The 11,851-nt window shown below is 54.6% G+C and overlaps 2 protein-coding genes across 7 annotated transcripts in view; one reads left to right on the top strand and one right to left on the bottom strand.

Annotated features, from left to right (window-relative positions):
• Nucleotides 1-234: 234 nt before the first annotated feature.
• Nucleotides 235-8,640, bottom strand: PACSIN3 (protein kinase C and casein kinase substrate in neurons 3). Of its 5 annotated transcripts, XM_053560362.1 has the most exons (11): nucleotides 8,520-8,602; nucleotides 5,259-5,331; nucleotides 4,925-5,015; nucleotides 4,617-4,773; nucleotides 3,641-3,876; nucleotides 3,374-3,529; nucleotides 2,153-2,328; nucleotides 1,891-2,011; nucleotides 1,600-1,736; nucleotides 1,080-1,201; nucleotides 235-741 (listed from the first exon to the last, which is right to left on the bottom strand). In XM_053560362.1, the coding sequence occupies exons 3-11, from the start codon at nucleotides 4,976-4,978 to the stop codon at nucleotides 626-628; spliced, it is 1,275 nt and encodes a 424-aa protein (XP_053416337.1). In that variant the 5' UTR covers nucleotides 4,979-5,015; nucleotides 5,259-5,331; nucleotides 8,520-8,602; the 3' UTR covers nucleotides 235-625. The 5 variants fall into 5 exon arrangements, with proteins under 5 accessions (XP_053416337.1, XP_053416336.1, XP_053416334.1 ...); XM_053560361.1 differs by lacking the exon at nucleotides 5,259-5,331 and having other exon boundaries at nucleotides 8,520-8,640; XM_053560359.1 differs by lacking the exons at nucleotides 5,259-5,331; nucleotides 8,520-8,602 and adding an exon at nucleotides 7,822-8,458 and having other exon boundaries at nucleotides 1,080-1,198.
• Nucleotides 8,641-8,794: 154 nt separating this feature from the next.
• Nucleotides 8,795-11,851, top strand: part of DDB2 (damage specific DNA binding protein 2) — a 43,703-nt gene continuing 40,646 nt past the window's right edge. For both annotated transcript variants that reach the window (XM_053560365.1, XM_053560364.1), the window contains exon 1: nucleotides 8,795-9,787. The gene's annotated coding sequence lies outside the window, so the exon portion shown is untranslated. The remainder of the gene's footprint in view (nucleotides 9,788-11,851) is intronic.

Genomic DNA, 11,851 nt, shown 5'->3' with positions numbered 1-11,851 from the left:
CGCCGGCCCCATATACCGAGGGTGGCAGGTTCAAACCCGGCTCCGGCCAAACTGCAACAGTAAAATAGCCGGGCGTCTTGGCAGGCGCCTGTAGTCCCAGCTCCTCGGGAGGCTGAAGCAAGAGAATCGGCTAAGCCCAAGAGCTGGAGGCTGCTGTGAGCTGTGACGCCACAGCACTCTACCGAGGGTGACACAGTAAAACTCTAAAAAAAAAAAAAGACGCACACAAGCCCAACAGTGTTTGTTTAGTCATGTTTAATACACACTAAAACAAGCCACAAAAGAGGGTGCTGCTAGCCCAGAACTACATCCACCCCAGGACCTCAAAACAGAGGCCAGGAACTGAATTCACAACTCCTAGGGAGACCCAACTACTCGTAGGCCCAGGCAACCCTGTACCCTCTGTCACCTCCAACCTCCCTCTCAACCTTAGCATAGACTCAGTTGGCCCTTCCCTACCAGTGGCTTCCTAGACACAGGCCCCTCGCCTCCCTGGGTCCCAGGACTTCTTCCTCCTCAGGGTACAGAGGGTCACAATTGTTCAGGGCCCTCAGGTCCGGCTGTCCAGGGGAAGCTGGGTTCTGATCCAGGTTGGAGAAACGTTGTACAGGGGCTGTCAGGACACTCAGGCACCCACACACTCCACATAATTGGCAGGGTACAGGCCAACACGGCCACTCTGTAACTGGCCCTGGCACCAGCCCTGCTCATCCTCCTCACTCATCTTCAGCAGCTCCTCTCCTGAAGTAAAAGGGACTAGTCACTGCCAATTTCTCTGGCCCAACCCCCTTTCCTGCAACTGGGTCAAGGACTGAGGGGGATGGGGTAGTCCAAGAGCCCAGCTAGGAGAAGAGAAATGGCTCAGACAGAGGGAAGTTGAACTTAGCAAGCTGCCCCACGCCAGACCCCAGACACAGCAAGAAGGGCCCAGCCAGCTGGACCCAGAGCAGACTGAATGGCCAGACAACTGGCCCTTGAGAGGGGGGGTATCAGGCTTCCTTTTTCCACACCCTTGCTAAGGCAGGTAAGGAAGGCAGATGCTGAAGTCTGGAAAGGAGCAGGAAGAGGCCCCAGAGTACCTGCTCGGAAGCTCAGCTCATCAGCTTCCTGGCCAGCATAGTCATAGAGTGCTCGAACCCGGACACCAGTAGCAGCCTTTTGTGGACTCTCCTCATCTGACCACTCTTCATCCTGCCCCCTGCTGGAGAGTGGAAGCAGAAGGAAGTAGCTCAGGGTACAAGGAACTAGAGCTCTTACCTAGAACTCAGATGAAGGGCTTACTGTCCCCTCCTCACCACCACCCCAGAGGAATCCTGGGAGAGGCAGGAGGGAAGGAGCTCGAAGATTCTAGTCCCACCTGTCACTCTCAGCTGTGAGCTCAGGTGTAATTCTTGCCCCACAGAGCTGTTGTGAGGTGAAAGTGGAAGGAACCTGGAAGATCACTGGCAAATCTAAACCACTATGAAAACTGGTATCATTACCACCCTCAGGTCCCTGGCACCAATTTTCAACCCACTTCAAGTGTGAAGAGAATAAAACAAGATAAAGGGAAGGAGGACAGAGCTGTTTCTTTGCTACAGCCAGACTCCTGACTCTCACCCTGAGGACCCCGGAGACTGGGGCGGGGGTGCAGTGCCATCTCTTGTGGGCACAATGCTGGTCAGGGTAACCTCATCAGGGCTCCGGCCACCCTTCTCTTTCCGGCTAATTGTCCTGTGTGTGTCCAAGGACCACTCCTGTGGGAACAATGCTTAGGGTCAGGCTGAGCTGCAACTTTTGGTAACAGCCAGGACCATTCAGATCACCTTCGCTTCCTTCCTCCAGAGGCCCAGGCTGAGCACAGTAGGAGCCGGCCACACCTCCCAACCCCACCCAGTCTGGAGCACGTGCCTCAAACTGTGGCCAGTTCATGGCCATGCCTGGCCCATGGGTGCTACGCCACCAGCGCAGATCCTCTTCATCACTGGCTGCCTCGATACTCTGGTGTAGGTCTTTGTGGAGGTCATGGAACCTGTAGCCCAAAGCACAGCCTCAGACTGGGAAGTCCTGAGTCCTTATACTCCACAATCCCATCCATCACAGCTAGAGCCCAGGGGACCAGCAGGGGACGCAGCATTACACCAAATCTCCACACCCACCCCACAGGCCATACTTCTCACTGCTGGAGAGGTCAAGGTGCTGATGTAAGGTGAGCAGCATATCCTTGAAGAAAAGAAGCCGCTGGCGCTCAGCAGCCTGGCAGGTCTCAAAGGCCTGCTCCATGTCCTCCATGTAGCGTGGGGTGTAGCGATGCAGCTCTGCTAGCGTCTGCTCATACTGAGTTTTCGTCTGGGTGAGAGGGGAAGGGGTCAAGAAGAGATGAGAGCTTCATCCACGTAGGACTCCACTGGTGTTTACCAGGCACTGCCGTGATCTAGAGCAGTGATTCTCAACCTTCCTAATGCCATGACCCTTTAATACAGTTCTTCATGTTGTGGTGACCCCCCAAAATAAAATTATTTTCGTTGCTACTTCATAACCAATTTTGCTACTGTTATGAATCGTAATGTAAATATCTGAAAGGGTTTTTCAACCCCCAAAGGGGTCGCAACCCACAGGTTGAGAACCACTGATCTAGAGTGGGCTAGCCACCAGGGGCAATCAGTTCTGAGACCCAGCTCCTGCCCTTCACGACCCCAGCAGCCTAACAAGGGAGGAGACATGGCACAATCTGGTGGAGAGTGAGCTGAGGTCAACCTATGGGAAAGAGTGGGGCAAATCAGAAAAGGCTTCCTGAAGGAGGTGGCAACTGAGCAGCACCTCAGAGTTGGAGGAAAGCTCAATTGGGGACAGCAGGCAAGGTAGTGCATGTGCAAGGAAAGGAGCTGGAGGTTCTCAATTGCTGAAGTCACTGTAGTGCCTGGGAATTCTATCATTTCCTTCCCTGGGCAAAGCAGCACCTTTTCTCAGGTTCCTCCTTTAAATGATCATCTGGAGAGAGGGTGACAGGTAAGGATTAGGGCAATAAGAGTGCTGGGCCTGGGCTGCATCTGTGGTTCAGTGGGTAGGGCGCCAGCCCCATATACCAAAAAGTGGCAGGTTCGAACCCAGTCCCCGGGCAAATTGCAACAACAACAAAAAAATAGCCGGGCGTTGTGACAGGTGCCTGTAGTCCCAGCTGCTCAGGAGGCTGAGACAAGAGAATGGCCTAAACCCAGGAGTTGGAGGTTGCTGTGAGCTGTGACGCTACAGCACTCTACTGAGGCGGTCAAGTGAGACTCTGTCTCCAAAAAAAAAAAAAAAAAGTGCTGGTACTGTAAAAGGCATTCAGGGAGCAAGATTCATTCAGAAATCTTGCCTGGGCCCAGGGTGGGATAGGACCCGCAGCCAGTACCTTCTCAGCCTCCTTGGCACAGCGTTCTACCCGCTCCTGCAGTTTGCGCAGCTGCTCCTGGGAGATAGCATTGTCTGCCTTTGCGTGGCTCTCCCGAGTCTGGGCTGTCTTCTCATCCTTCCGGGATGCATGGTAGCTCTTCTTAGAAGCCTCAACCTGGCATTCATGGGGAAAACTCTAGGCCCTGGACACCGTGCCCTGGTACCCTCAAATCCCAGGCAGACCTAGACAGGTCCTCTCTCCAATGCCCATCCACCCCAGGCTCACCTCCTTCAGCCTCTTCAGCCAGGGCTTCTGGGCCTTGCGGAAGCCATCCTCGGCAGCCCGGCTCTCACGGAAGCCGCCCAGCACTGGACGGTGGAAGGCTCCGCGCTGCCAGCTGCGCACCTGCTCGCTGTCCTGCCCCTGTAGCTTCTCCCGCACCTCCAAGTGCAGCGAGCTCAGGCGCTCCGCCGCGGTGAAGAAGGCATGCCAGGCCTTCTCCAGTGTGCCGTACTGGGGGCCTGCAAGAATGTTATGGGGCTTGGGCCAGGCCCAGGTACCACCCAAATCAAGCCAGTCCCCTCTCATTGGGTGTTGCTCTGGATGCCAGGCACAGGGGCTGGGGGTTGGGGTACAAAGACGAACAACAGTACTATCATCTGGGGCTTACTGAATGCCTACCCTGTGCCTTGACATCTCTTTGAGTTCTTCGCTCAACTACCCTCAGGACAGTGTCATTGTCAACATTGAACAGGCAAAAAAACTAAGACCCAGAAAAGTGATGTTAACTTGTTCAAAGCATTACAGCTACAAGTAGAGCTGAAATTCAAACCCACGTCTGCTGCACGAGCACTGCACTTTATTGCCTCAAGGAAAGAACACGTGTCTGCCCTCCAGCAAGGCAGCTCACTGGATGGAAAGATCCTACAATGCCAGTCAGAAGGCCTGGGCTCAACCTTCCGCTCTTCCTACCTGTGTGACTTCAGCAAGTCCCCGAGCCTCTCTGAACTTCCAGTTTCACCTCTAGGAAATGGGTAGAACAGGCCCATCTCCATCACAGGATTGTTAAAAAATACCAAAGTGACTCATGAATGTACTTTGCAAACTCTATCACTACAACTATAAGGATAACCAGGAGGATCATCCCTCTTTAAGGAGGTAGAAACCTCAAACTTTCCATAAGATGTACAAAAAGAAGCTGCCCCAAGGGTCCCACCCTCAGAAGCCCTCTGCTCCCTATCTGGCCTAAACACCAGCTCACCCTTCTCCACAGTGCTCCTCCACTTGCGGGCCCAGTCAGCTAGCTGCTGGGCATAGGCCTTCTCAATGCGAGCACGTTCCTGGAAGCAGCTGACCAGGTCCCCGCACAGCCGGTGCCCATCCTCTACCCGCTGCACTGTCCGCCTGTAATTGCCAGCCTGGGGCATAACAAGAAGAGCAGAGTTGCCAACGAGAAGCCCCCTCTCTGGCTGGAGCTATTGGCTAGGTTCTTTCCCTGCACAGGCAGCTGAGCCTAGAGAAGGCTGGGCATTTTAGTGTCACCCCCAAACCCAGGACCCCACTGCTCACCTCCCAGAAACTGCCCCCTAAGGCTTCCCCTCCAGCATCCTCTTCTGGAGCCATGGTGTCCCCGCAGCAAGGAATGGTGGCAGATTTGGAGCTGTGGAAGGCAGAGGGATAAGTAGGGAAGCTGGACATACACTTTAGGGGTTAGGAAATGACCCTCTCTTATCCCTGGGCCCTGCTCCACGACCATTGCCACCACCCAGGGAACCATTAAAGCTAGGACTTAGTAGGCAGGGAGTGAAAGTCTCAAGGACAGGCCAAGCTAGGGGCAAGGAAGACAATTTCAAAGCTCCTCCTCTCTCCCTGGATCTGCTCTTCTCCCCCACCCCCCACATACCTAGATCCTAGATACCACTATGGGAAGCTGGGTGTCCCACTCTTGAAGCTGCCACTGTGACTCTGCCTTGAAGCTAAGAAGAGCAAAGCAGAGGGTGAGGGGGGGCACCTAGAGTGTCCAGGGCGGTGCCCAGCTCCCTCCGATATAGCAACTGCTGTCAGAAGTGCCAGATTCCGAGCAAGAGAATGCCAAGCAGGTCACACGATCCACCCAGGGATTACATGGCTGGCGGGGGTGGGTGGTGGGCAGAGAGCCCCACTCCCCTGAAGCCTGACCAAGTCAGGGCCCCTGCTGCCTTTCCTTGAACAACAAGGCAACCCTGTTACCAGAGTTGGCTGACTGTGCGAGTGTCCAGCCACATGCCAATAGTTCCCTGTACTAGGAAGAGCAGAAAAGGAGCCAGAAGCCCTTGGTCCCATCTTAGCCCCCTCCAAGATGGAAACTCCCCCACCTGGTCAGTGGGTACCCCACTAGCCCCATGCCAGGCTAGTATAAGACTCAATCCAAGGCCGGGCGCAATGGCTCACTCCTGTAATCCTAGCAATCTGGGAGGCCGAGGTGAGTGGATCACCTGAGCTCAGGAGTTTGAGACCAGCCTGAGTAAGAGTGAGACCTCCGTCTCTAAAAATAGCCAGGCTTTGTGGCAGGTGCCTGTAGACACGGCTACTTGGAAGGCTAAGGCAAGAGGATCACCTGAGCCCAACGGTTTGAGGTTTGTGTACTATCAGGCCACGCACTCTACCCAGTATGACAGAGTGAGACTCTGTCTTAAACAAACAAAAAAAGAATCCAGGCAATGAGTGAGATATATCCATGAGGTACTCACCCCACTCCACAACATCCAGCAGGGGCCCCACAAGGTGAAACCAAGCAACTGAGTCCTGACCTCAAAAAGCTCAGAATATAGGGCAGCCCAGGGAAGGGAGACAAGTGGTAAGCCAGTTACAAGAGCATTCTCCAGAATCACAGAAGAGAGCAAGGCGAATTCTAACTCCAGAGCTGCCATCTCAGGGACTGGAAGACACAGTGGCACGCGGCTGCTCCCTGCTGCATTTGGGCAGGGTCTCAGCTGTCCCCAGCACTGACTGACTCACAGCCCCTAGAAGGAAATTGCTTCCTCTTCTGTGCAGGCCCAAGGGATATGCTAGGCCCAGAAGGACAGAGTGTGCCTGTAGCCCCCAAAGCCAGGTTCTGTCACAGCATTTCTTCCAAACTGATTAACTTCTGCTCCTCCAAACCTCAAATCGGGCCATCTTCTCCACAGTCACTTCCTCTATCCCTCCAACCCTGCTCCCACAACCCCTGGTGACCCCTTGATTTGGGGTATATGCCCCATTGGGTTGTGACTGACAGAATAACGTCTGTCTCCACTCATTGACAGAGGCTTCTTGGATTCTGATTTGTGTTTTTCCAGGTGCTGGAATCAGAAGAAAACAACTGATGTCCACCTGAAGACCGGAAAACCTGCTGGCTCCAGCAGCTATGGGAACCCTTGGCCTGAGTGGGCATCCCTCTCTGCTAACAGGAGGAGCAGCTCAGCCCTCCCTGGAGACCCATGGAGAGTGCGGGCAATGGAAATGCTGGGCATATCGTGGCTGCTCCACTAGGCCCCCAAAGCTCTTCAACGGGTTCCCTCTTTAGTCAGTCCCACTTGCCCAGAGAGGACTTGCCAAGCCATGGAGAGAAAGAGTGCTGCAGCCATAAATTACAGGGCCTCTGGAGCTGTCCCAGCCAGGATTCTAGGGCCTGGGGCCCCCTGCCTGCTCAGATCTCTGTGCTCCGTGCTCCCTGCTCCCTGGAGAGCTACCCGCACCCGTTCCCTCTCTCTGGCCCCAGAACAGAGCAGGCTGTGTGTGCAAGGCTGGCATGGCTCCCTCCAGCCTCCCAGAGCAAACACAAGCTGTGCGGCCAGGCCCATAGCCCCAGCCTGACCTAGCTATGGGGGTTGGGGGTGTGGGAGGCCTTGCACTGCAGCCCCCACTAAGAAGGTTGGCACCCTGTGCCTCCTGACCTCAGCAGAGACCCAAATCAGTCCCCATAACACTCCACCACAGGCAAGAGCTCAGAAGGCAGGTAATACAATCTTCCCTGCCTAGGGAGCCTGCACCTATTGGGCCAGAGAAGTCTTCTGGGGCTTGGCAGGGTCTCCTTAACAGTAGCCCAGGCAAAAGTAGGGAGTTTCAGGGTTCAGGGAGGAGTCCCTCTCCTGAGGCCAGAAATTACCCCCACCCCTTCTCAGAAGCTGGGGGCATGCCCCTAAGAGGGAGCACAGCCATCCTGCCCTGCCTGCCCATCCCTGTGTCCTGAGTCACAGGCTGTGCCCAAGGGCTTCTTCCCCCAGCAACCCCACCCCCATCAGCCCACAGCCAAGAGGATCTGATGAGGCACAGGAGGGGCGTTGGGCTGGTTCAGAGAGAGGCACCTAGGCTAGGTGGGCTGGAACCTGTAGCCAGAGCCCGCTCGGACCGGAGGTCAGGAGGCTGGGGGAGGGGGTGGTACAGGCAAGAGGGAGGAGGCAGGGCTGGGGAGGGGCATAACAAAGGGGCGCTCTTGGAAACCTGACCTGCCGGCTGAGTTGCCGGCTCTCTGTTGACGCATTCCAAACCCCGAGACTGCACATCAAATCTCGCAGCCCACGGGCGGCGCGTCTCTGGCCTCAACCCTTACGGACGGAGCCCCTGGATAACCCCCATCTTGTCCACCCGGCGCGGCACAACTCGGAACCCGGGGAGCCCACACGGAGCGGCATGGCCAGGCCTAGCCATATAGGCTCTAGGACTTCTTGGCCAAACTTGTTGAACTTGGTCTTGGCGGGGGTGGGGCCTGCCCGTCACCGCCAAGGGGAGGGGGTGCTCCCTGCCTGGGCCAGCCTAGCCGTGGACTCCAGATGGTGGCTTGAGGCAGCGGACCCAGGAATTTGGGGCTCTTTGCAGAGGGCGAGGGGTCGCCAGGGCCCCAGGGCTGGCGCAAATAGGGCAGAATGGGGCCCTCGAGGGGACCCAGGAGATGGTTTGGCCTCGAAGCCCCAACGTCCCCCTCCCCCCGGTGGGCCTAAGGAATTGAGGAGTTCGCTACGCCGCAGAGTAGACACCCCTAGGGTCGGTGGTAGCCCTTCCTATCGTCACGCAGAGCCGGGTGGCCGGGGGCTCCCGGCGCGGGAGGCGGTTCCATTGCAAACTTCAGGAGCCGCAGGAGGAGAGGGCGCACTCGAGCCACGGTTCCCGCCGCTGCGTCCCCGCGCGTCCCCTCCGGGGCACTCACCGCGTCTTCCCGGGGCCCCTCGGTGGGTGGGGGTCCGGCTACGCTCCAGCCCGAGTCCTGCTGCTCCCTGGCCCCAGCCGCCGCCTCCCGGAGCGCGCCCGGCCCTCCCCCGGGAAGCCCGGCCCCCGGCCCCGCCCTCTCCGCTGCAGCGGCCCCAACCCCACCAACCTACTGCAGGGCTGCCGGGGCAGCTGGCATCGCTGCGCCCCGCGGCTCTAGGGGCGCGGACTGTGGGGTCTCTGCTGCCCGGAGCAGAGTGCCTAGGCAGCTCCCAGGGTGGCGCGCAGGCTGCAGGGAGTCAGATTTCGGTTTTGCTCCTGCGGACCTTTGCAGAGCCTGGAGACCGGTGAGACGGAGAAGGGACCCGGCATGCAGCGGCAGCCCGTGGAGGTGTTCCTGAGAGTCACGGTGCCTTACATTTTTTACTGAGCACTGCTTTCTTAGACGTTAGCTGGGGAGAGGCTCACAACCACCCCCTTGCAAACATTAGATTTCCTATTGTTCAGATAGATGCAGAAACTGAGGCTTAGAGACCTTAAGCGGCTTTCCTAAAATCTAGTCTGGCAGGGTCAGGACTCCAGAACTGTCCCCTGTCCTTTCCACAGTTCTTTCTGCTAATCTGGGGCGCCTCCTGAGTCCTGGAACAAACACGCGGTGTGGGTGGGACAAAAAGGCGTGAGCTCCTCACTCCCCGTGTTCTTATTTCCAGATTTTCTACCATGATTCATTCTTAAATCCCTTCGCCCCTCCAGCCTCTTTATCAGTCTGGTATATTTTTCCAGATCACTACGATGCCACCCCACCCTAAATAAATCCCTTGGTTCTCTAGCCCTCCTCCCTCGCTCCCTTCCCCCTGGGGAGGATTTTTCGGAGCCACGGGTCTGTTATTTATATCCACTGGAGCGGTCCAAGAAATGTTCAGAGGCTGACCTAATCGCCACCTGCTCCTCGGCCTCCCTGCCCCTCCCGATTCCCCCAGGGCCCGGTGACCCAGCGGCCGTCCCCGGCGGCCGGGAGACAGGAGGGAGCGTGGGGCCGCGGGGCCGCGCTGCTCTCTTCAGCAAGTCCAGTTCCTCCCCACCTCCCACTCCCTGAGGAGTGTGAGTACTGAGTACATGCGCGCGGACTTTTAAACTGCAGCTTTAAAAATAGCAAAATTATGTTGTTTCTAAATCCGGAGGGACCACTGATGCGTTCTTCATGCAGATGAATCTGCTCACAAAATGGAAAGAGGGCCTTAAGAAAATGAACTGGGGTAATTTCAGAAGGTAATATTAGCTACTGAGGGCTCACTTGCTGGGCGGTCCTAGTGGGAGGGTGAAACTGCCTAAGATGCCTGTGGGGCACCCATCCTTTCCACCTTTGGCCTGAGGACTCTGGCCATGTTTGGCAAATCATTCCTGAATAGTGGATCTGGAACCTGGAATGTAGCTTCTGAAACCAGTTTGGACAGCCACTCTCTCCTGGGGCTTGGATAAGTCTCTCCTCCCCTTATCTGTTTCTACCTTTATGATAGGTGACCTACTGAACTTTTACTAGGCCATGAGCCCCAACTAATTAATGATTGTAAAACAACTGCAAATGAGAGGAGTTGGGGAAACATAACAGTCATAGTGTTTTGTATTATTTAAAATCAAGTTAACATCCCACCTAGCGCCTGAGGGCCTTTAGGCACCTCCAAGAATGAAATTAATTACAGGAGCCTCCTATTAAAACCTCATTAAAAATAAAATTGACAGCCAGGCTCTGGGATCTGGGGAAGCTAGGCCACAGAGACACTCAGAGCTGTTCATGAGACCACAAGTAGAAGGAGATGTGGAGTGGAAAACATCTGGCTTCCCTTGGGCTCAAATCTGGAAGCAGAAAGCAGAAATGTTGCAGCTGATCTTAATTGCCCCTAGGTACTGTAGAGAAACAAAACAAACCAAAACCCAGAGCATTCTGGGCTGCTTCACAAGTAAAAGGAAACAGACATGCCCTGGGACAGCCAGCCCCCAGCTAGTGCTGTGCCCAAGGCTCCTAACAGTCACACTGCTCCATCAGTGCTGTCCACAAAACTGAACAGAATTCAGCATGTGATGCCCAGGGTCATAGGGCTGAATAAAAGAGAAATCTAGCAAGGAAGCTTGGCTTAAGGCATCAAGCTGCCTTGGAAGCAGGTTGCTCTACAACCACATACCACCCAGACACAGAGTCACCTTGAGTTTCTGGAATGTCCTAACCGTTATACCTTCATTTGTTTGTTTATATATGCATTCATTCATCCAGCCGAGAAAACTTGGATTTTTTTTTTTATCTCTATACTAAGCCCTATACTAGATGTTGGGGATACAAAGATAACTAAGGCAGAGTCCTAAGCCTATAATAATGATGCGATGGAGATACTAAGTTCTGTGGGAAAACAGAGACAAGAGAGACCACCTTTCACAGGACATGACACTTGATTGGGCTTGATGAATTGGAATCAGTCATATGGACAGGCATACTGGGCAAGAGCATCGGGGTGTGCCAAGAGCCAGAGATGTTAGCATATGACTTCGTGAAATAGCAATTTGAAACAAATGTGTACAAATGCACGTTTCAAGGATGTTTGCATATACTATTGTTTGCAATGGGAGAAAACTGGAAATAAATGCCCACCACAAAGGCGGTTTACTCATGCTATGGATTACTCTGCAACAACTCAAGAACAAGGTAGAGAGAGATGTATTCAGAGAGGTCTCTGAAGACCTCCAAGACACTGTTGAGTGAAAAAAGCAAAGTGCAGAATGCACTAAATATTCGGAGAGAATATACACCAAGCTGGTTTTGGTATTGATCCCTAGGCAGAGATTTGGAATTGGTAAGGAACATTTATGTAATGTTAGAAAATTTACAATGAGGGCTGGGTATGGTGGCTCACGCCTGTAATCCTAGTACTCTGGGAGGCCAAGGTGAGTGGAGTTCCAGAGCTTAGGAGTTCCAGACCAGCCTGAGCAAGAGCCAGACCCTAATCTCTACTAAAAATAGAAAAACAAGTTGGGCATTGTTTTGGGCGCCTATAGTCCTAGCTACTCGGAAGGCTGAGGCAAGACGTTTGCTTGAGCCCAGGCGTTTGAGGTTGCTGTGAGCTATAACAACACGGCACTCTAGCCAGGGCACCAGAGTAAGACTTTGACTCTAAAAACAAACAAAAAAATTTACAATGACAATGTACCAGGCCAGGCACAATGGTTCACGCCTGTAATTCTAGCACTCTGGGAGGCTGAGGCAGGTGGATTGCCTGAGCTCATAAGTTCAAGACCAGCCAGAGCCAGAGTGAGACCTCGTCTCTAAATAGCCAGCTGTTGTGG

Source organism: Nycticebus coucang, chromosome 14 (assembly GCF_027406575.1).
Source record: "Nycticebus coucang isolate mNycCou1 chromosome 14, mNycCou1.pri, whole genome shotgun sequence".
NCBI lineage: Eukaryota > Metazoa > Chordata > Mammalia > Primates > Lorisidae > Nycticebus > Nycticebus coucang.
Note: the sequence above shows the minus strand (reverse complement) of the source record. Positions and strands in the feature narration are given on the sequence as shown.

Excerpts from the sequence above, each read along its gene's own strand:
- PACSIN3 (XM_053560358.1), bottom strand. The coding sequence starts at position 7,856 with ATGCGTCAACAGAGAGCCGGCAACTCAGCCGGCAG. Across the intron at positions 2,329-3,373 it reads GTGCCAAGGAGGCTGAGAAG|ACGAAAACTCAGTATGAGCA; the intron begins GTACTGGCTGCG and ends CCTCTCACCCAG. Across the intron at positions 1,737-1,890 it reads TGAACTGGCCACAGTTTGAG|GAGTGGTCCTTGGACACACA; the intron begins GCACGTGCTCCA and ends TTGTTCCCACAG.